At 40.2% G+C, this 24,411-nt stretch overlaps 1 protein-coding gene across 1 annotated transcript in view; it reads left to right on the top strand.

Moving 5' to 3' along the window:
• The window catches only part of LOC122809256 (zinc finger protein 271-like), a 115,681-nt gene extending 95,625 nt beyond the window's left edge, over window positions 1-20,056 (top strand). Inside the window, exons 4-5 of the mRNA XM_044080627.1 lie at window positions 6,692-6,826; window positions 16,580-20,056. Of these exons, the coding sequence (XP_043936562.1) occupies window positions 6,692-6,826; window positions 16,580-18,909 (2,465 nt within the window). The 3' untranslated portion in view covers window positions 18,910-20,056. The remainder of the gene's footprint in view (window positions 1-6,691; window positions 6,827-16,579) is intronic.
• Window positions 20,057-24,411: the final 4,355 nt, after the last annotated feature.

Below are 24,411 nucleotides of genomic sequence, written 5' to 3'. Positions count from 1 at the left end.
AAGAATGTCCAGATTTTTGTGTCTTATTTTTGATCTGTTCCTCAATAAATTTGTGGTTTTCTGGAAAATCACTGAGGACTGACGCCACTAGATAATAATAAGTAATGACAGACATTTGAGTTTCAAACATCCTGTCCTTCAGAAAATATATAATAACTTAAAATCTGTTTATTCTAGCAACTTTCTAAGGTTATAGGAGCAATATTTAAAATCTGTCCCTAGGTTTGGGCCTTTCTCCCTGCATTATTTTTGGCTTTGTCCAGATTTCTTGTGCTGAGAGATTGAGAGGTACGTTGTGTATAGATACATCTATATAGGTCCATAGGTTGGTACTAGGCGCTCAGCCTTAGGGCCTGTACAAGTTTAGCCATAACAATTCCCTGGCTATTTCTTCCCACAGTATTTACTTCCCTGAACCTCTGTCTAGCAGGGTGACTGACGTGATCCCCGGGGTAAATTTCCTATCTGCCATCCAGTCGTCAAGGTCCCTTTTGAAGAGGACCATGGAGGTGCTCTGCTTGACATGTATTGGCAGTCTATTCCAGAGTATGGGGAGTCTCTGGGTCAGGAACCTATCCCTCCAGCATGTTTTGTTCATTGTGATAACAAGGTTTAGGTCCCTGGAGCATGTGGCTCTGATGGATTGGGATTTCTTTAAGTGTAGCATGTCCAACAGCTCTGGGTTTGACATGGCCTTGTATGTTAAGCAGAGATCACCTCTAAGTAGTCGATATGCGACAGAATATAGCTGGAGTTTTTTTTTTAGTCAGTCAGCATAGGGCATCTGCTTTAGGCCTGTGATTCTTTTAGTGAGGTGTTTCTGCAGCCTTTCCAGTTGTTGCAGATGTCTTGTGAGGTACATACCAAATGTGGCGTTGTACTCTATGATAGGTCTAATGAGGGATGAGTACAGTGGGACACTGACCTCCTTTTTTCTGGATTAAAAGCCCTTAGTGATGAGGTGTGCCACATAGAAGGATTTTTTGACTGTTGTGGCAATGTGGTTATTGAAGGTGAAACCTCTGTCCACCTGTGTTCCTAAGTCTCTTATCACACTTTGTGTTTAATGTACTGCCACCTGTTTGGTAATTCATGGGTACATGGTTTTTCCCAAAGGGGATAACTGTACACTTCTTGGCATTGAGCTTGACCCCATGGCTCTGGCACCAAGCATCTGTTTCTGTAAGGCCCTTTTGTAGAATATCCACATCATTTGGGGATTCATTAATGACTCCCAGTTTGCAGTCATCTGCGAAGTTTGTTAGCCAGAGTCCCTTAGTGTTGGCCTGTACTTCAGAGAAGTAGATGCCAAACAAGAGCGGTCCCAGGACTGAACCCTGAGGTACTCCACTTGTCACTTGTTTGGAGCTGGATTTGGAGTCGGCTACTTTTACAGTGTGGGTTCTGTCAGTAAGCCAGTTGGCAACCCATCGAGTGATGTAGGGATTTATGTCCAGCTTAGTAAATTTATCTATGATTCCAGAGTGGGGGTGGTGTCAAAGGCCTTGGCGAGGTCCAGATAGGCTGTGTGGACCGCCTTACCCTCATCCACGGCTCTGGAGACTGATTCAAAGAAGTCAGTCAGGTTCAGGAGACATGCTCGGCCCTTCACAAACCCAAACTGGGTGGGGTCCAGTGTTTGAAGGTTGCCAATGTCTTTGTTTATAAGTTCCATAATAATACGTACCATGGCCTTGCAGATCAGGCTTGTCAGACTGATGGGACGGTAGTTCCCAGGATCCAAGGTGGATCCCCCCTTGTGGAATGGGATAACTGTAGCTGTGCACCACTCAGTGGGCATGAAGCCTGAGGTGAGGTTATAATTAAACATGACACTTAGGTGAGGTGCCAGTTCATTTTGTAGTTCATGTAGTACATAGCCCAGGATGTCATCTGGTCCCATAGATGCTGTATTCTTAGCTTTGGAGAGTGCGGTTTTTACCTGTGGGGCTGTGATTACCAGAATTTGACAATCTTTCGGTATTGAGATGGGTCCTTTAGGGGGTGAGAGGGGGTGAAGTTGGCACTGAATCGATCTGTCAGGATATTGGCAATGTCCTTGGGATCAGTATATTTAATGCCATTCTCTTGTAGCTCAGAGCAGATCTGAGAATTGCCATTTAGATTCTTGACATAGCTATAGAATGCCTTGTGGTTGTCTTTGGAATCTTTGGCAATTTTATTTTCGTAACTAGCTTTGAAGGATTTTATAAGGGCTCTCAGCTTCTTACTATGGCTGGTAAGGGAGTTTTTCGCATCCTGGGATTTTCCTCTTTTCTGCAACAGTTTCTTCCTTCTGTTGTATAGTTTGTTTATGACAGGGGACCACCAGATTGGCTTCCTTTTTTTGGAGGAGAGCATCTTGGCTCTATTTGGGATGGCACGATTCATGCTCGAGTGGATGTGCTCGTACAGGGCTTTAGTGTAGGATTTGGCTGTCGAACTTTCAGTTCCTGTCTGCATGGGTGTCATGAAGTTTGTCACTTCTGACTTAAGTAGCATGAAGTTGGCTTTGGAGAAGTTTTTTACGGATGTTTCCTTACTGCGGGGTGGGGGTGGGATGTGGATGTCAAAGGTGATTAGCTTATGGTCAGACCTAACCAACAAGGGGGTGACCACTGGTGTGGAGCATCGATTTTCCATGTTGGTAATGACCAGGTCCAGGATATTGGAGCCCCTGGTGGGACTATGGATTAGTTGATCCAGGGCATTGGAATTTATGAATTCCAAGAACCGTTGGGCAAAGGTGTTGGTACACGAGTAGTTTTCCCAGTTAATTGTATTTATTTATTTATTTTACATTTGTTGACCGGGCTAGTCCAGCTGGATTAATGTCCATTTTCAGTGGAGGCCCGGGGAGAAAAACTCCAGAGGTTAAAAACAGTATTGGAAATACATAACAAGACATAGTACAAATGTATTATACAAAGGGAAAAAATGTAAGCACAAATATTATAGATCTTAACTAATCAGAATCATCCTAAGTCAGAAAGAAATTAGGTTAGAGGTTAGCAACTAGCAAAACAATATAATAAGGTATCAAATCATAAGCACAAAAAATTCTTGTTTTAATGGCAGGGTAGTTGAAATCACCCAGTATTAGGGTGCTTGGTTGTATCTTAATATTTTCCAGTATGTTTAGAAAGGTGTAGTGAGAATCTTGGGGCATGGTGGGGGATCTGTAGCAAGCTACAGTTTGGATTGCAGTCTTACCTAGTGTTAGTTGCACCTGGAGAATTTTGGATGCATTGTGTTGGGCAACTAGCCTGGAGGTGTGAATATCCTTGGTGAATATGGACACTCCTCCACCTTTAGTGTTTCGGTCCTGGTTTGGTGACCAAAAAGTGTGGTAAGAGTTGTAACCTGGTATTGCAGTGGTGCTCTCTGGAGCCTTGAACCAGGTCTCAGTTACTGCACAGATATCGATGTTCTCCATTTTTAGGAGTGCCTCGAGAGAGTGCATTTTGAGGTTTAGACTTCTAGCATTGAGTAGCATTACCTTCAGATTTTGCATGCTTGTACCTGTTACGGTGTCAGTTTTGTCCGTTGAGCCTTGCCTAAAAAAGGCACTATAGGGGTGGCAAGAGCCTTAGCCAGTAACCTGAATCCCAGGGGCGACAGGTGCAGACCATCTCTGGCAAAGCATTGTGGTTTGTCGATCATGTTGTCCCAGGCAGACAGACACTGGATCCCCTTTGAATGACACCAGAAGCTTAGCCAATTTTTGAAGTCAATCATGTTGTCCTTATACTGTGGTATCATTCTGGGTGAAGGCAGGATGCTACTCAGTGTTAGGGTCATACCTGCATAGGTCACATGATCTGAGAACTCTTCCATGTCGCTTTTCATGTAGTCCAAGGAGGTAGGTCTCAAGTCATTCACTCCAGCATGGACAATGACAGAGTCATATTTGTACTTGTTGTGGAGTGACTTGAGTGCATGCATTATTTGGTGGATCCTGGCACCTGACAGGCAGCTGACTGTAATTTTCTCCTTGTTCAGCTTGGTGAGTGGGACATCAGTGTGCCTGACTATAGAGTCACCTATGACTAAAGTGTTGGGTATGTTGTCTTGCCTTAGGGGCTGTTGTTGGGTGGCACACTGGTGTTGTGAGCTATGTGATATTTTGGTTGTGATTGATGTTTGTTTGTGTTTCAGCTTCAGAGGTCTTTATTGCCTGGGCAGGTTAATGATAAGGGTCTCCACATATGAGTGTTTAGTGTTGCTATGTGTGGGTGTTGGTGGTGAGGGTTTTGAAGGGCTATGTGTTGCTTGAGGTGTAGTGCAGATGTTAACGTTCTCCTCTTGATTGTCTAGCACAATCTTGGCTGGAGAGAGCTTTGCTTCCAGTTTGGCTATGTAAGTGCATCTAACGCAGATTGTAGTGTTAGGTGGTAGGAGAAGAGGGTTGTCTGTGTACATGAGGCAATGATGCATGAGATATATGGTCAAATTAACATAAGGGGTAGGCAACTAGAAAGACAGTGGTGTTTAAGAACACAACAGTAACTGGGTGGGAAATTTATTTCTGCCTGACTCACAAGAGACAGAGCTGTGGTCTCTTTTCAAGTTTTAATATGCAGTTAAAAGCAGAATACAAGCAAAACACAAGGTAAAGCAAACAAATCACAGTATTCAAAATAGAAAAAGGCAATAAAGTAATATAAAATACAACAAATAAAAATCAAACTAACCTTTCCCTCACAGCAAAGTGTAGCAGAGTCTGGGTGAGCCTTTCTAGTAAAGCTCTGAAATGTTTTATTTTACCCCGTAAATAGAAGGTTTAGTTCCTAGCTCCACCCCTTCAGTTCACAGATGATTAACCTTAACTGACCTCTTCTATCTTATGTGTAAGTCTTTAATTGACCTGTTCTAATTTCTGCCTGACTCACAAGAGACAGAGTTGTGGCCTCTTTTCAAGTTTTAATATTCAGTTAAAAGCAAAATACAAGTAAAACACAAGGTTAAGCAAACAAATCACAGTATTCAAAATAGAAAAAGGCAATAAAGTAATATAAAATACAACAAATAAAAAGCAAACTAACCTTTCCATCACAGCAAAGTTTAACAGAGTCTGGGTGAGCCTTTCTAGTATATATATATATATATATATATATATATATATATATATATATATATATATATATGTGTGTGTGTGTGTGTGTGTGTGTGTCTCATCAAATATTGAACACTTCCAACAGTGAAGGAAAAATGAGCGATATTTTGGACCAAATCTAAAAAGATTGAAAAAATATTTTTTAACAGGGGGGAAGCCCCCTGCACTCCCCTCCACACCACACACACATCCCCTGCTAATTATATATACCAACTCTGACATCACGCAACAGAGGGAGAAAAGGCAAATTCCTAGACCCCACAGTAGCATAATCTCACATGGAAGGCAACTGGCAGGCTAAAAAACAAGGACATAATAGTGTTCACTCTTTTGAGCGTTCACTCTTACAGTCTGCAGCCGTATATGTATATGTTTCTAATGCTGACTTCTAAGATTTTTTCACTGTTACTTGCTATATTAGATTAGGTAAGCATACAGGACCAAAGAACATTATTATATTTATGTGATCAGAGGATCATTACACTTTTCATGTAATACCCATGTTGATATTCTATTTCTTGTGATTTATATTTTGTATGTTTCATGAATGTAAACCTCCTTTATAGCCATGATGCTATAATGGAGACAAATAAAACTGAATATGTTTTACTAGGGGAAACAACAAATAAATGTGGAAGGTCAGCATATCTTTCACCTTTGCAAAACATATAATTGTGTTTAAGACAGTTTTTCTCAGTTGTCTTTCTGAAGTGCAAAGTCTAAATTATTATGTTAATTACATTTTAATGATCTCATTAGACATTCTTTGCGCCTCCTAGCATGCTTTTACAAGTACTGATCTTTGACTGACAACAGAAAATGACTGCAACTCAAAACTTAGAAATACAACTGAAACAATAAATAACCTTGAAAACACTTCAGAGACAGAAAGATTCTGGTCTAGCCGACCAAGTACCATTTACTGAACTACATTCTTTCAAACAAAATCTATTGAATGTTGTTCAGCTGATAGTATTTCTTTGCACATGAACCACTAATAAGAGGAGTTTTGTCCAACACGGCCCTTTTCTTTAATAGGCTATTTCAGGGTTGTTCTTCCCATTGGGGTAGTTTATGTGTGTGAAAGCATAACAGAGTTTGTTCAGCTTAGTGACTTTTGAGAAAATGGCTGGTAAAATTATTTTGTGAACGCCTTTTGACATCCGCATCACTGATCAATACATAATTGATTAAAACTTCATAAAACTGAAGTTTCTAACCGGTATCCTGAGAACAGTCACTTTAATATGTCACTTCCAATATACCAGCATGTTGGAAATAGCTGACTTACAGGTGGTGAACCATTCAATTTTACCTTATTCCTGATAATATGATACCATAAAAATGTAATACTGAATGTCAGTTATAATGTTTAGTTATGGGGAATTGCTAAACATTGGAACTACCAAAACACATTGCTTCCTTTCAGCTACATACCTTGGAATGACCTACAGGTTTTTGTAAAACTATGAGAATGTTATTTGTTCCTACAGTATAGCGAGTAGTTATTTGATGTGCATTCCATTCTGAAATTGTAATATTTACTTTGTCTTGTGTATCTCTCTCTTTTTTCAGATAGACATTCAGGTTATCAAATTCCAAATGAATACCCACTACCACTATTTGAGCTGGATGAGGAAGTCAATGCCAGTATCAAACCCAAGGAAGAAAAAAAGGAGCAATTGGATCCGTATGAATATAAGGAACCGAGTAAGTATATGAGAAGAGAACATATCACAATATGCATCGTCAATGAAGAATGCCAAGGACAGAGAAAAGAAAAAAAGGGTCCAGTAAATGGGGACGGATGCAGTTCTTAGATAAACTTGATAGACCATAAGTCTTCTTCTGTCAGCATCTTCATACATATCTATGTTCATACACCACTGTTACCTTAAATTGCCAAGTTCCATATATTCTACATGTTGTTGTTACTTGTGTTGCAGTCCTCATGACATACCAGTCCAAAGACATGGAGACATGGAGTCTTGCATGCTGGCAACAAAAGGTTATGAAATAAGCCTTCAGCAAATGTTCCTCATTTTTCAACCCTTCTTGTTGCATATATTGATATCATGGGCAAAGAAAGACCTTATGTACCTTGCTTTCTCTCCTTACAATCTCTTCATGTTATGTTTTTTTTTTCTGGAAGTCTTCCTAGAAGGGGAAATCCATCAATATTCCCTTCAGGTAACACCCTAGATATCACCTTCTGATAGCTAATTCTTAACATTTTGATAAACAATAGAAAGATCTGTAATCACTACCCACCTTGGAGGGGCCCAGCATAAGAGACTGTCCAGTCTTGCATGTAGTAGAAAGAACATGTATATGTTTCAAGTTTATGCTATATGGGTATTCCAGTCTTCTTAATGACATGCATGCTAAACTTGAATCTATCAGTGTAGCTATTTCTGATAGTTCAGTTCTGAGCTGCCCTAGTGACCCTGTGAGGACAGTATGCACAGGTTTGATCATGACATAGGCAGTGCTCACGGCTGTTGAATTAAGACGGAGTTTGTCAGAACGTAGGTCTACCTTTACATTTCTGCCATTCTTATCTTTACCAGAACATAGTTAAAGATAACCATCTCACACACATGCATCTCTAGCACAAGTTACAAGCTTTTCAAAAAATGTCATGGATGTTTATATGAGTGGAAGAGATGCTGTTTACAGGACATCAAAGGTTGCAGATGCTTCCTCAAGTACTCCTCATGCATCCTTGACTATCAGTTTTTCCTGCTGACAATCAGGCAGGTGTTTTTAAATGCTTATAATTACCAACAGTACAGACAACGTGCTCACATCTGGTATTCTATATATTGTACCTGAGAGTGAGAGTAGATTGCACAGGTGCTCACATTTGGTATTCTATATCTTGTACATGAGAGTGGCGGTAGATTGCACAGGTCACAGGTGCTGACATTTGGTATTCTGTTTGTTGTACCTGAGAACGATAGAAGATTGCACAAGTGCTTACATTTGGTATTCTATATAGTGGCACAACAGATAGTGTTGTCACCTCGCAGCAAGAGGTTCCCTGTTTCAATTCTCAGCTGGGTTGCCTTCTGTTCAGAGTCTGCATGTTCTCCCTGTGTTTGTATGAGTTTTCTCCCAGTGCCCCAGTTTCCTACCACATTCCAAAGACATGCAGTAGGTGGATAGGGGACTCTAAATTGGCCATAAGTGTGTGTGAAAGTTTGTGGTGGGAAATAACTACCATGGCAGGGCTAGCCACCAGGAGGTGTAAACCTTGGCTCTAGATGATTGCCACTGTTGAAGTGACACCTCGACCCCTTGTGCAAAAATGGGAAAAAGGAATTGTGGATGGATAGATGTTGTACCCAAGAGTGATAGTAGAGTGCACAGGTGCTCATATTTGGTATGCTATGTGTTGCACCTGAGAGTGATAGTAGACTGCACAGGTGCTTGCATTTGGTATACTATATGTTGTACCTGAGAGTGAGAGTAGATTGCATAGGTGCTCACATTTGGTATCCTGTATGTTGTACACAAGAGTGGTAGTAGATTGCACAAGTCACAGGTGCTCACATTTGGTATTCTATATGTTGTACCCAAGAGCAATACTAGATTGTACAGGTGCTCACATCTGGTATGCTGTATGTTGTACCTGAGAGCAATACTAGATTGCATAGGTGCTCACATTCAGTATGCTATATGCTATATCCGAGGGTGATAGTAGATTGCATCCAGTCACACTAGAACATATCATGACCATGGGAGGCCTTGAAGAACATAACATATACTAACACACATGGTCATAAGTTATTTCACCAAATGCTGTCCCAGACAACTCTACCTAGCAATACAAAGCAGCACAGGGTTCTAATGGACTTGATAGTACCCATGTATCCCAGTTACATAAGCAATACTGTGGTCTTGTGAACTGGACGTATTCTTCTCCTTTCACTATTTGCTGCCCAGAGGCACACTCTCTTTAGAATTTCTTTCCACATGGTTCACATTCATGTCCAGTCTCCCTAATTTTGAGTAGCTTCTCTCATTTTAATTTCTTCAGGTCTTCTGGGTTTCTAATGCCATGAGAGAAATGGACCCCTTTCCTAAGTCAGGGTATAATTAAAGTTCATGAAATTAGTATTGCTTCAATATTGTTAACTAAAAGTACTCTTCTCAGCACTCGCAATGTGCCCAGAATTCACTCCTTCTGCATTATGTATGGAGTTATATGTATTGGTAGTATATCTTAATACAACTGTAGATTCTTTTTTATTAGAGTCACTGCTCCTACTGTTATTGGAACGGTTTGGGTATCTTTCTTCCACATTGCTATTATTTCTGCCTGCACATTCTGATATTTTATGACTTTGTGTCTGTCTGTATGGGAAGCACTGTAATCACTTGGTATATTAATTTCAATGATCAATGCTACTTTTGTCTTTTTTCACAGACTACTGTAGCTGGTTTTCTTGCATCTATTTTTTGAACTGTTTATATTTGATCATCCCATGGGATGTACACTTCATCATTCTCTATAATGCTTTGTGGTTCATGTTTCCATTGCTTCTCAGCTACTTCTATAGTGTAGTGTTTACGTAATCCCCAAAGCAACAGTTTTGTCACCTTATTGTACCTTTCAACATACAGACTCTCCTCATGAATGTATTGCACCCATCAACAAGTTGTGCAACTGTCTTCAATTATTTTTTACAGAACCTACATTTGTCTGTTTTTCCTACATGTTCAATGGACTTCATAAACCGACATGTATGCAGTCCACTATCCTGGGCTGCATTATTAACCTGTCATCATTTGGTTTCAGCTCACCTCTCCTTAACCATTCCTACATCAAAGGTTGTACCAAGAGATCTCTATACATACCCCTATATTATGGTTTCTCCTCATTTCTTTCCTTTTCGTCTGAGCCTTCTCCTTATATTCTTTTCTTTTGTTTTTTTTGGCACATGCAGTTGCTGTATGATTTTTGTCTGCTTCGGATGTGAATTAATTTCCCGCTTAACACCAGAATGCTTCTGCTAAACTAAGCAGAGAGGTCATCTTAGATTTCCTCTGCTCGTGTTTAAAAACTTTCACTATGTTTGGATCTGATGAGGTCAGCAGATATGTATGCAGGCCCATGACTTCAGATCTATACATGTAATCAAGGAGGCCCATACCTCCTTCAGAGTGTGGAGTATATAATGTTGGTATGCACTGATTTTTATATATCATTTGATAAGCCTAAAGCATTTTTCTTGTTGTCCTGTCCAACTGATCCAATACCTTTTGGGGCCAGTCAGTCACACCAAAACTGTAAGTTACACTAGAATGAGCAAATTAGTTTATAGCTTGGATTTTATTCCTAGATGTCAAGGCTTTTTTTTTTCAAATTAGTTTTAGTCTTCTGAAGTATTCTTTACTGACTTTTATTCACATTTGTTCATGTTTTAATGCCAATTGTTCATAAATTCCCAAATATTTATGTACACCCTGCTGCTCAAGTTCCTTTATACCTCATTCCTGACCCAGATTTATATTTTTAGTACTGCAAATTTCCTACTTTAAACTTTACTTTTACACATTATCAAGAGTAAATGACATTCTTACATCATCTGAGAAAGTTTGAAATACTTGCAGTTGTGCTTTCAACTCCTCATCTGATGAACTATACAGTTTTAAGTCATCCTGAAAAAGTAGATGAGAAGTCTTTAAGCAAGGTTGTTTTCTGGGAGCCAAGTTGTAATCAAGAACTAATCTGTTAAGGAAACAGTTTAATGGGTTAAGGGCAAGGCAAAACAACAGTGGTGACAGACAATCATCCTGGAATATACCCCTTTGAATTTTTATCCCTGGGATAATAATTTGCCCTTTGTCGTGGCTTAACTGCAAAGTGGTTTGCCACTGTTTCATGGTCGCTAATGTCATTGATCAATCTAGGATGTATCTGGGATGCTGTCAGATGCTTTTTTGCAATCTATCCATGCCATAGTTAGATGCTTTATTATTACTTTATTTAGTAACAAATGATTTGTTGTCCCATATGATTTTCTTTTTTTACCCATTTGCCCAGTTGCCATGATTGAGTTTTCTTCTAAATGACTATGAACTCTGCATTAATTCCAGTATATAGTTTATAGATCGTTGGAAGGCTAGTTACTAGTCTGTAGTTTTTAGGATGGCTTACAGGTTCACTCTTAAGGAGGAGTATAATTTTTCCTGATGCTAACCAGGTTGGTATCTGTTCAGGATGTGCATATAAGTAATTATTACTCAGGGCTATATCTTTGGGTAAAGATGTTAATACTTTTAGCCAGAAGTTAGGTACTGCATCTGGGCCTTGTGTTTTCCAGTTAGGAGCTTTTCTTAATTTTGCTTCAATTTATGTGGCTATTACTTCATCCCATTTCATATCCTTTACATCTGAACTCCTTATTGTTTGTTTTCTTTTTTCTATCCATTCAGCATGTTTGTTATATTACACAGGGTCTTCATAAATAGTTCTCCAAAATTTATTTTATTTCTTCATTTTGGTGGTGTTTCTGTTCATTTTGCTTTGTTTCCCGGTTCTCTATTAACCTTTTTTTATAGTCACCAATGAATTGCTTATTTTGTACTTTTCCTCTATATTTATCTGCATATCATCTATGTTTTTCTGACTGTGCTGCTATCTTTAGTTTATTTGCAATAGTGTATGATATATCCTGGTTCATTCTAATACTGCCCATTGCTTTTATGACATCTATCTTTCTAAGTATTTTAGTTGATCAGTTCCCTCTTCTATATTCTTCTAACAGTGATTTTTCAAGTAAGTTATTCCTTATATTGATTAGGCACTTGTTCTTTTTGCCATTTCACTTGAGAAAGAAGTCTTCTTTTTTAAGCTCACCCTTTCTTAGGCTGATGAATTCCATAATATCAGTGTGTAAGCAGAGAAGCAAAGGGTCAGATGCTGGATGCTCTCACTGGACAATAAAATTACCATGATTCAAACAAACCACATGCAGAATAAGAGCGGCTGGCACTGTTTTTCTGAACTGTGGTGGTGGTGCTGCGGTAGCGTTGTCGCCTCATAGCACGACGTTGTCCCATTCGATTCTCAGCTAGAGCGTCTTCTGTGTGGAGGTATACGTGAATGGGGCATGCCTTCGTTGAAGGTTGTGCGTCAGGGCTAGTAACCCAGTACGTAAAAATCCACTACCAATCATTAGCGGACCGGAGTTCCGCTGTGGCGACCCCTAACTGGGAAAAGCCGAAAGACACAAACAAATAAACAAGTGCAAAGCTGTTGTGTATTTTGGGAAGGAGTTAATCTGCTATAACAAACCTGACAGTTAAACCATGCTGACATAAATTAACTCTTTCAAACAGCTTCCAGGCTTAGGAGGACTGAGGCATGGCTCCTTCATTGCTTTTATTCATAAGCTTGATACTTAACTGCCTTCTTTTGCACAGCCTCCGGAAATTTGAATGGTGCTGCTGACTGATAAAATTTATCATAAGATCAGCTGTATATAAACACCACTACAAACCCCTTTAAGTACACTGCACTTCCTGTTTGTATTGTAAATGACCAGTTTCATTTGCAGTACCACAATGTGGCATTTATAGGATTCTTAACATTTCATGAAGGATTCAGAGAGTTTTGATCCATGGATGAGTCTGTCACTGCTACCTAGGTGTTATATGTCTACAGGTATTGCCACCACTAGTATAATGAACTCAGCCATTTGTGGCACATGTGACAGATATGTAAAAGGAAGAAAAGGGACACAAGGACAAGGGAGAAAGAGTGATTGAGGGGATGTTAAGATGACATAAGTTTTGTTAGGCTGTGGAAAACACTATTTTACCTGATTCTGGCTGCCTCCACATACTGCTAAAAAAATGTGCCCACCCATAGAAATGAAAGGGGTAATAAAGAACAGAGAGCACTGAGTAAATAGATTGTCATGAGATGACAAACTGCCATTAAGTGCCCAGTAAAACATGGGATCTCTTGGTGAGTTGACAGTGCATGGGACCAACAAACAACAAAGGATCAGTTTGCAATGAGGGGCCTGGGGCAAAAGATGGTAGACTGCCTCAAGCCCAGAACGTAATAGAAAGTAAAGCTTAATTGTGGTAAAAGGCCATAAGAAGCCTGCATTGGTGGCCATGGGGCTTGCACAAATGGCCATGAGGGGTCTGGAAATTAGTATAGGACAACCTGTAGAGGTGGGTGTATGCTGGTCAACTGGAGATGTAAAAAATAAAATAGATTAGTAAGGTGGCTTTGAATCAGTGCCATTAGGATCATTTTCCATACCCCTTTTTCCCATATTTACACGAGGTTGGAGTGTTACATCAGCTTTCGTCACTTCTCTCAATTCAGTAACAATCTCCCTTCATCTTTCACAGTTATGCCTGCCTGTCTCAGCTCTTCTCTCACACAGTCCAGCCATCTTTTGGCTGCATATCCTCCTAACTGCTTCCTGTCTCTTTCAAATTCGCTTTACCAAATCATCTTCTGCTTTTCTGCACTATAATCTGTTCTCCTCTACCTCATCAGGGATCAGAGCTACTTTGGCTTCTGCTCTTATGTCCTCATTTTTTGTATCTGCCCCACAGTGTGCATCTATCTAACTGTGTCAGTCACTTCATGTCTATCATCTCAAGCTTCTTCAGGTGCTCAGCAGTCACTGCCTTGATTTCTGTGCCATATAAGAGGAATGTTCTCACCACTGTTTTGTACACTTTAGCTTTCAACTTCGTTGGTATTTTTCTGTCACACACCAACCCTGATACTTTGTGCCAGCTGGCTGCAGTACATCTTATTCTAGCTTTGACCTCCTCATTCAGACTTCTCTTTTCTTCAGCCACACCTCCCTGATACTTTAAACTGTTAACTGGTTCCAGTGTTTCCCTTCTATCGCAGTTATAACTTTCTTCAGATTGTTCACATTTGCTACTGTGACCACTGTCAGCTGTACTCTAAGTCATCCCATGTCCCTTTGGTTTTGCATTCCAGACACTCATCATTTAGTGACGCTCCTGCTCAGAGTCTGCTTGTAATGCCACATCATCTGCATATTGCAACTTTGTTGATCCAGCTGGCATTCGGTATATGAACATTGAAATGGCACAGTGAAATAAATACTGTGATTTCTGTGACAGTATCAAGTTGAAAGTGATAAAGCTGAATCAGTGTTTGTTAGTGTTGTTTAAAAGGGAGCTGGGTTTGTTAACAAGGTCTATTATGACGTAATGCATCACCTCAAGATATATAAAACAGTACTGCCCAGGCCCAGTAGACTGCGAACAAGAAAGGGAAACATGAGGCCCAGCTTGTGCTTGGAAGGAAAACAATGTCACAGGCAATCTTAGAAGTTTGTTTTTTCATGCAAAAGACCTATGCATTAAGATAACACCGTGAACAATAGTAGCAGAGACTGAACAAGAATTTAAGCTTGTATGACAAAGACTGAAGGCATTTAAAAAGAATACATGATGACATAGCCACATTGAGTTAACTAGATGGATTACATGCCTTGCTGAAACAATTTATATTTCAATAAGATGCTTCCTCAATACTGATTGGTGTTGGAATGTCAGACACACACATCATTCCATCTTTCTGGTAACCACTGATGACAGTCCAGTGTGCATAAGGAGTCGTATGAATCACCTTTTGGCAGTACGTGTATTTCTACATTTTGTACTGCCTCTCTGCTTCTCTCACACTGTAAATTAAACTACCACAGGCTATAGATTAACTTCCATCTAGTATCCCAACAGCTGATCAACAGAGTTAGCTAGAAGGTTCAGATTTGTATACAAAGCTCCCACATTGCCATGGCACAGCTGTCTCTTGGCCTGTGATGTGCATGCGTGTGTGTGTGTGTGTGTGTGTGTGTGTGTGTGTGTGTGTGTGTGTGTGTGTGTGTGTGTGTGTGTGTGTGTGTGTGTGTGTATGTGTGTAATGCATACCATGTTAGAATGCAACAGTCATAGTTTACTACATTTGTTTTATTCTTTTATTTCATTTATTTGGTTTGCTTCCATAGATAAACTCAGTTTGATGTACATGTCTTACTAAATGGTTTGCACATTTATACTGTCTACCAAAATACATCCATTGCACATACTTTACAGGTGGGATGCTTAGTATCTTTGAGATGTGTAGGAAGGTATCATTTAACAGTCAATTTGTACACCATGGCTTGTATGTGTTATAATGCATATCCTTATTAGTCCAATAGTAGAAGTCACCCAGCTGAATCACTGTAAGATACTTCATTGTGTTAAATGTTATATGACTACTTTTTGTAAATCTTCCGTGGATACTAATGGATTCTTGTTATAGTTATAAATGAACTAGCTACTAAACAAAGGTTGATATGTATGGGGGTTGTACACAAAGCCATGTCTGAGCACAATGAATGTCCATATAAGATGTATTTAGAGACTGCATACAGTTTAGTGGCAATCTGGATAAGGACAGTGTCTGGTGATTGGCAGCATTATAGAATGCCATTAGGCCACTGTCATTCTAGCATGGAGCATCAGAAAACCAGTTAGTGAGAAAAGGATTCATATTTTGCCACAGTTGATTATTTGTCCTGTGACCCACCCCATCAAGTTCCCCAAAGTTAGATTATTTGTCCTGTGACCCACCCCATCAAGTTCTCCTAAGTTAGACTATTTGTCCTGTGACCCACCCTATCAAGTTCTCCTAAATTAGATTATTTGTCCTGTGACCCACCCCATCAAGTTCTCCTAAATTAGATTATTTGTCATGTGACCCACTCCATCAAGTTCTCCTAAGTCAGATTATTTGTCCTGTGACCCACCCCATCAAGTTCTTCTAACTTAGATAGCTTAATTCACAGTCATATATAATCCCCAAAGGGGAGATTCAAACTATGTGAAATGGTTTGTAGTCCAAACAGAGCAACCAAAAAGTAGTTGATCCCATTACATGCATGCTAGTGACTGAATGTGGCACAAAGCTTTATCCCCAATTAAAATATCAGCCTCAGATTTCTTTGTGTGTTGCCTTTAGGACTTTATTCTTGAAAACATTTGTGAGGGGAACTGGGAAACCTTGTATCTTCCTGCTTGAAACCTTTTGGATATCTTCCTTTGTGCTGATCAATGAACAACTTACATCACCCTAAACAAAATAAGTTACTTGTAACATAGTTTTAGGAGCGCTACATGTTTCACATACACAAACCCAGACATTTTCTTGAGAAGAAGTGCATGCATTGTTACAGAATACATATGCTAATGTGATGGAGTTATGCTAAGGAGAAAGGCCACCTAAAAAGTGGGAGAAGCTGAGCCTATAGGCATTTAGTGAGTAACCAGTTTTAACCGCTTTGAAACTTGTAGCAACTATATGTCATTTAACTGACATGATTGTAGGCTAACATTTTTTTCATTTGTAATGCAAACTTTAACTTTAAACCAGTTAATGAAATGTCTGTTTTCTGTTTCTAGCCACGGAAGCTGTGGTATTTGGACAAGAGTTCAAATCTGAACTGGTTGTAGAGAAGCAGTCAAGCAGGCAAGAAAGAACATCTGAATACGGCACACATGGAAACATTTTACCAGATCTTATCAATTTCGATAAGTACAATATCTTTAAAGAGTATCAGTGGATTCATGACTCAAAAAGAGTCCATCTGTCTCACATGACACAAAACCTTTTTCAGCAAAGCATTTGGTTCAGGGCTTTCAGCCAGCCTGCAAATCTTTCAGTATTTCAAGACATCCACAACAATGAAAACTACTTTTACAATGATGAGAAGTATTTTCATTGTGTTCATTGTGACAAATGTTTTGCAAGTTACTTAAATCTAGCCCAGCATGAACTAATCCATACCAATATTTTCTCTGCAAAGTTTCCAAAATGGAGACAGGATTTTCAAAGAAAACTAGATTTAAGTCCAAACCATCTGAAACACACAAATGCTAAGACTTTCAGACCTGTGGACAATCAAAACGCTCTTGCAGTGAAATCAAATATTACTGTACACCAGCAAAGTCAATTAGTAAAAAAACAGATTAGATTTCTGGACGTTATCAAAACAGAAGAAACATCTAAATCAAGAGTGCAAGAATATAAGGTGATTCAGATAGATAAAAATCAGTTTAAATGTACTTACTGTGGAAAGAGCTTTCAGAGCAAATCAAATGCTGTGAGGCATCAACAGATTCACACAGGACTGAAACCATTTCCTTGCCCAGAATGTGGGAGGAGATTTGCATGTAAATCAAACATGATAAGGCATCGGCAGTGTCACACAAGAGAGAAACCTTTTATGTGTCCTCAGTGTGGCAATTGTTTTAGATGTAAATCAACGTTAATTCAGCATCAGAGAATTCATACGGGAGAAAAGCCTTTTCAATGTGCAGACTGCGGGAGATGTTTCACATGTCGTTCAAATATGATTCGGCATCGAAAACGTCACACGAAAGAAAAAACGGTTAACTGTACTGAATGTGGAAGTACATTCAAATGTAAATCAATTCTTGACATACATATGCGAATTCACACTGGAGCTAAACTGTTTCCATGCACAAACTGTGAAAAGAGTTTCACATGTAAAGCAAATTTGATCAGGCACCAGAAAAGTCATACAAGACAGACATATTTCATATGTTCTGATTGCGGAAATTCCTTCAATTGTAAATCAACTCTGGAGCGACATCAGCTAATTCATACTAGAATAAGACCATATAAGTGTACAGAATGTGTTAAATGTTTTACACAGCTGTCTAAGCTCCAGTCACATATGCGGAGCCACACTGGTGAGAGACCATATGAATGCTCTGAATGTGGAAGATGTTTTACACAGTTGTCAAACCTCAGGACTCACCAGCATAATCATGCTAGAATAAAACAATTTAGGACTACAGCTGAGAAAGTAAAATATAAATGGCACGAGCAGTATTCTGTATATCAGTTATCTGACTTATTAGAGAATCCTTTTAAATGTACTGAGTGTGGCAAGCATTTCAAAACCAAATCGAATGCTGTCAGACACCAACAAATACATACAGGAATTAGACCTTTTCATTGTGCATATTGTGAAAGAAGCTTCACTAGTAAATCCAATGCAATACGGCATCAACAGATTCACACTGGAGAGAAACCTTTTACATGTGAGGTATGTGGCAATTCTTTCAGATGTAAATCTACTCTTGCACAGCACCATCGAATTCATACAGGTGATAAACCTTTTCAGTGTACAGAATGTGGGAAGAATTTCACTTGTAAATCTAATATGATTCGGCATCAAAAGAGTCACACAAGACAGAGGCCTTATGAATGTCAGGAATGTGGGGGGGGTTTCAGATGTAAAGCAACTCTTGTTCAGCACCAAAGAATTCATACTGGAGATAAACCTTTTCAGTGTACAGACTGTGGAAAAAGCTTCACATGTAGATCAAATATGATTCGGCACAAGCAGTGTCACACAAGAGAGACTCCCTTTGCATGTACAGATTGTGGGAGTTCTTTTAAGGGTAAAGCAGCATTGGCTCAGCACCAGAGAATTCACACAGGAGATAAACCTTTCCAATGTCCAGAATGTCAGAAAGGTTTTGCTTGTAGATCTAATATGATTCGACATCGGAAATGTCACTCAAGAGAAAATCCTTTCAGATGTCTTAAATGTGGCAGCGCCTTCAGGAGTAGACTGAGACTAGTCCAGCATCAGCAGCATCACTGTGGGATACGTTTATTAAATTTCAAGCCATTTATACAAAACATGACCACTACAAAGATAAGAAAAACAAATATATCTCCAGAATCAGAAAACTAAAAAGAGGATGCCAGTGCTTATACATATACTTATAAGCACTACCTATTACAGAAAGATACTCTATAAACATTGCTGTTTAAGAAGTCTCTTATGAATAAACAAGGTGAACAAGATGGAATTATTTGACATCAGTAGTTATCTCAGGTGACAACATGAATGAAAATAGGCAGTAATGTGATTAGGTGGCATACAAAGTCATTATTTTTCTAGCAAGGCTGGCAAAGGTATAAAGAGGTTTACCCATCAAGACTTGATACAGTGTACAAAAAAATACTATTTCAAGCAGTAATCTAAAAAAAAATTAAGCCAAATTAGAAAGCAAGGGTGACAGCAACGGCAAGAAAAAAGAAGGTACTAATAAATGGTAAAGCATGACAGATTGTATCAATAGTAGATTTTACATTTATGAAGTAAAAACCAATACCAAAGGGCTGTGGCTGACTAAGTTTGCAGATGACAAGCTAGGCACAGTCATATAATCCCCAGTAAAACAGTATGGTGTATATGATTTAAGTCCAGACTAAAGAAATGCTATTCAGGTAGCACTAATGACCGTGTTAGAATAGTATAAAGCAGCAAAGAGTAACAGAAGGACAAGATGACAGCACAGACTACTGAATGTGAAGCAAAGAGTGATGGAGGAGGTTATGGGATAGAAACTAGAGAAGCAGAGTGAAGACCCTGTAAAAGTATTATATGTGTTGACCTGTCCGGTGAGAAGTTAATTCCTTGGTGCTCACAAACACGCACATAAACTAAGTACAGAGATCCTTAGCATGTAGTGGAGGAGCTGCCAAAATGTAACCTGTGTAGTATTATTTCCATCATCCTTAGTTGCTTGCCAGCAATCACAGGAGCTAAGTACAAAGCTTATTAGCACATAGTGTAAGGGTCACCATAATGTAACCTGTGTGATATCATTTCCATCATCCTTGCTGACCATAGACATTACATTAAGAATAGGTAAATTCTGTGTGGCAGAAGAAATGCACCTTATTATCAGAATTCCTGCCAAGGTCCTCTTACATTAACATTGCCCAATAAAGATATTTATTTAAAAGAAAATACTCCCAAAAGAGGGAAAACTATAACATAAATACAAAAGAAAATAAAAACGCCACGACAGTCATGCAACCACAATCAATGAACTGGAAAAACTTTAATAGTAAAAGTCACCAAGCGCTTTCACCCTGTAACCTCAGGGCTTCATCAGAGTGGCTGAGAGAGAGACTCTGATGAAGCCTCGAGGTTACAGGGTGAAAGCGCTTGGTGACATCTATTATTAAAGTTTTTCCAGTTTAAAAATAGTTATTTCTCTGGTGTAGAGAGAGTGGCTTGGCTTACAGCTGCTTTAACTTTGGACACACAATCTTCATTTCCATCCATTGATCACCCAGCCTGATGTGAGACTGCTGAGCAGTGCCATAGTGGATGACTGTTAGCCACTTTAAAGATCACATCTAAAGAGAAGAAGTGACTTTTTTATACAAAAAACAAAGGTGATTTTACTCTAATTTACAAATAAAGTTACTTTAAAAAATTGCTTCTGAATGCAGAAGAACACAGCTGTGTTTAAGGCATTAATATTAGTGGACAGGAAGGAGGTGGATGCATCACTTTGGTTTCCAGCACTAATTATGCTGGATTATGGTGGGTATGTAATTGTGTATTAAGTTATATAATTGCCAAACTGTTCATAGGTTCATAGGTAGGTACTAGGCTATATGCCCAAGGGCATTTTTAAGCCTAGCCAGTGTGTGTCGGCTTTCGCCGCCCCATTGATTAATTAACTGAGCCTCTGTCAAGCAGAGCCAATGAAGTGATCCCAGGGCTCTATTTTCTGTTTCCCATCCACTCGTCAAGGCTTCTCTTGAAGAGTGTTAGTGAGGGGCTCTGCCTAATTTAGTTAGGAATTTTGTTCCAAAGCATGAGGAGTCTCTGTGACAGGAATGTATCCCTCCAGCATGTTCTATTTATTGTTGTGGTGAGGTTTAGCTCACTAGAGTGCGTGGCTCACAGTGACTTGGATTTATTTAGGTGGAGTATGTCCATCAATTCTGAGTTGGACATAGCTTTGTAAGTCAGGCAGAGATCACCTCTGAGTAAGCGATATGCCACTGAGTACAGCCAGAGTTTTTTTCGGTCGAGCTGCATAGGGCATATGTTTGAGGCCAGTAATCCTCTTGGTGAGGTGCTTTTGTGGTCTTTCCAGCTGTTGGAAGTGTCTTGTGTGGTACATCCCAAATGGGGCATTGTACTCTATGATGGGTCTGATGAGTGATGAGTAGAGGGGCACTATAACCTCTTTATTTCTAGATGTGAACCCCTTAGTAATTAGATGGGCCACATAAAAGGATTTCCTAACTACTTTGGCAATATGATTGTCAAAGGAGAGATTGCTATCTACCTGGGTCCCCAGATCTCTTATTACCTCTTCTGTATTAAGGGTGCTGCCGCCTATGTGGTAAGTCGTGGGTGTTTTGTTTTTCCCAAATGGGATGACTATGCATTTTTTGGCATTTAGCTTGAGGCCATGACTTTGACACCAGGTATCTGTCTTATTAAGGCCTTTTTGAAGGATGTCCGTGTCAGCCGGAGAGTCAGTTTTGGCTCCCAGTTTGCAGTCATCGGCAAACTTGGTTAGCCATAGTCCTCCTGTGTTTATCTGTACTTCTGAGAAATATATGCCAAATAGTAGGGGTCCCAGAATCAAGCCTTGTGGGACACCACTTGTGACTGGTTTAGAGTCGGACCTGGAGCCCGATATTCTTACTGTGTGTGTTCTGTCTGTAAGCCAGTTGGCAACCCATCTTGTGACGTAGGGGTTTATGTTCAGGCTGGTGAGTTTTTCTATAATACCCGAGTGAGGAATGGTGTCAATTGCCTTGGCGAGATTAAAGTAGGCTGTGTGAACCACCTTTCCCTTGTCTATGGCTTTGGTGACTGTCTCAAAGAAGTCAACCAGGTTTAGTAGGCATGATCTGCCCTTAACAAAGTCGAACTGTGTCGGGTCAAGTGTTTGGAGGTTCCCAATGTCTTTGTTAATGAGTTCCATGATGATGCGCTCCATAGCCTTGCAGACCAGGCTAGTCAGGCTTATGGGGCGATAGTTACCAGGGTCAGTTGTGGCCCCTCCTTTGTGGAGTGGAATAACCATTGCTGTGCACCATTCTGTGGGCACGTAGCCTGTGGAGAGGCTGAGGTTGAACAGCGTGTTTAGGTGGGGGATTAGTTCCTTCTATAGTTCATGCAAGATGCAGCCTGGGACACCATCTGGCCCCATTGATGCTGTGTTTTTGGCTTTTGAAAGGGCTGTTTTCACCTGTGCTTCTGTGATTTCCAGGACACTACACTTTTCCGGTATTGTTGTGGGCCCTTTTGAAGGCGAGAGGGAGGTGAAGTTTGCACTGAATCTATCTGCCAGGATGTTGGCAAGATCAGTAGGTTCAGTATATTTTGTGCTATTTTGCAGTAGCTCAGAGCATATCTGCGAGATGCCACTTAGATTCTTGACATAGCTAAAAAGGGCTTTGTGGTTATCTTTTGAATCCTTGGCTATTTTTCTTTCGAAGTTAGCCTTGGATGATTTTATGAGGGACCTTAGTTTCTTAATGATACTGATCAGGGATTTCTTTCCTTCTTGGGATTTGCTTTTTTTCTGAACTAGCTTCCTCCTTCTGTTGTATAACCTGTTTATGGCAGGGGTCCACCAGACTGGTTTCCTTCTCGTAGGGGAGTGAGTCTTGGTCTTGCTGGTTATGGCACAATCCATGCATCCTTGTAGGTGCTCATAGAGTGCAATTGTAAAGGATTCTGCATCTTGGGCAGTGTTATCCTTTAGCATGGGGGCTGTGAAACTTACCACCTCTGCCTTAAGTAAGGTCAAGTTTGCTTTAGAAAAGTTTTTCACTGTGGTTTCCTTGGTTGGGGATGGTGGTGGGGTGTGAACATCCAGGGTGATTAGTTTATGGTCTGATCTAACCAGTGACGGGTTGACCTCCGGTACGGAACACCTGTCGCCCATGTTGGTGATGACCAGGTCGAATATGTTGTGGCCTCTGGTAGGGGAGTTTACCAGCTGATCCAGGGCATTTGAGTTGATAAATTTCAGGAAGAGCTGAGCCTGGGAGTTTGTACTCAAGTAGTTTTCCCAGTTAATGATAGGGTAATTGAAATCGCCCAATATCAGGGTGTTCGGTAGGACCTTCATATTTTCCAGTGTCTCCAGAAAGGCGGAGTGGTGGTCCTGGGTCATGGAGGGTGATCTGTAGCAGGCCACAATTTGCATTGCAGAGTTGCCCGATGTTAGTTGCACATGGATGATCTCAGAGGTATCATGCTGCGCCACTAACCTGAAGGTGTGAGTACCCTTGATGAATATGGATACACCCCCCTCCTTTTGTGTTTTGGTCCGTGTTCTGTGGCCAAAATGTGTGGTATGAGTTGTAGCCCAGTAGTGCTGGAGTGTTCTCTGGAGCCTTGAACCAGGTTTCAGTTACTGCACAGATGTCAACGTTCTCCATACTTAGGAGTGCTTTGAGCGCATGCATTTTGAGATTTAAACTCCTGGCATTGAGTAGCATAACCCTCATTTTTTTACTTGTGCTGTTTACGGTGGTGGGTTTGAATTTTGAGCCTTGCCTAAAAAAGGCACTATGGGAGCAGCAACAGCCTTGGCTAGTATTTGAAAACCAAGGGGTGATAGGTGCAAGCAGTCTCTTGCAAAGCAAAGTGGCTTGTCGAGCATGTCATCCCAGGCTGACAGACACTGGATCCCCTTTGAATGACACCAGAAGCTTAGCCAATTGTTGAAATTGGTCATTTTTTCTTTATACTGAGGTATCATTCTTGGTGAGGGCAGGATGCTACTCAGGGTCAGGGTCATACCCGCCTGGGCTACATGATCAGAGAGCTCTTCCATGTCTCTTTTCATGTAGTCAAGGGAGGTACATCTCAGGTCATTCACACCAACATGATGAACAATGACAGAGTCATATTTGTACTTGTTCTGGAGTGACCTGAGTGCTTGTGTTATGTGGCGAATTCCGGCTCCCGATAGGCAGCTAACTGTAACCTTCTCCTTGTCCAGCCTAGTGAGTGGGGCGTCAGTGTGCTTGACTATTGAGTCACCTATTACTAGTGTGTTAGGTATGTTATTTCACCTTAAGGGCTGTGATTGTGCGGCACATTGATTTTGTGTTTTATGTGTTGTCTGGTTTGTGACGGGAGGTGCAGGTTTTGTGGGTGTCTGTTTTGGACCTCTCTGATGCTTTTGCAGGTTTTTATTTACAGAGTCCGAGTATGATTTTGTGTATTTATGTGTATTTTTTGCCAGTGCTGGTTTAGTAGGTTTCTGTGAGGCTGGAGGTGTGGTGCAAGTGTTAACCTTCTCCTCATGACTGTCTGTTCCAGTCTTGGGTGGAGAGACCTTAGCCTCCAGTTTGGCTGTATAATTGCATCTCTTGCATATGTTAGTGTTTTGTGGTAGGAGGAGAGGGCTGT

The sequence above is a fragment of the Protopterus annectens genome, chromosome 8.part0, assembly GCF_019279795.1.
Source record: "Protopterus annectens isolate FY-2018-M chromosome 8.part0, PAN1.0, whole genome shotgun sequence".
NCBI lineage: Eukaryota > Metazoa > Chordata > Ceratodontiformes > Protopteridae > Protopterus > Protopterus annectens.
The sequence above is the reverse complement of the archived record's forward strand: the minus strand, read 5'-3'. Positions and strand labels throughout refer to the sequence as shown.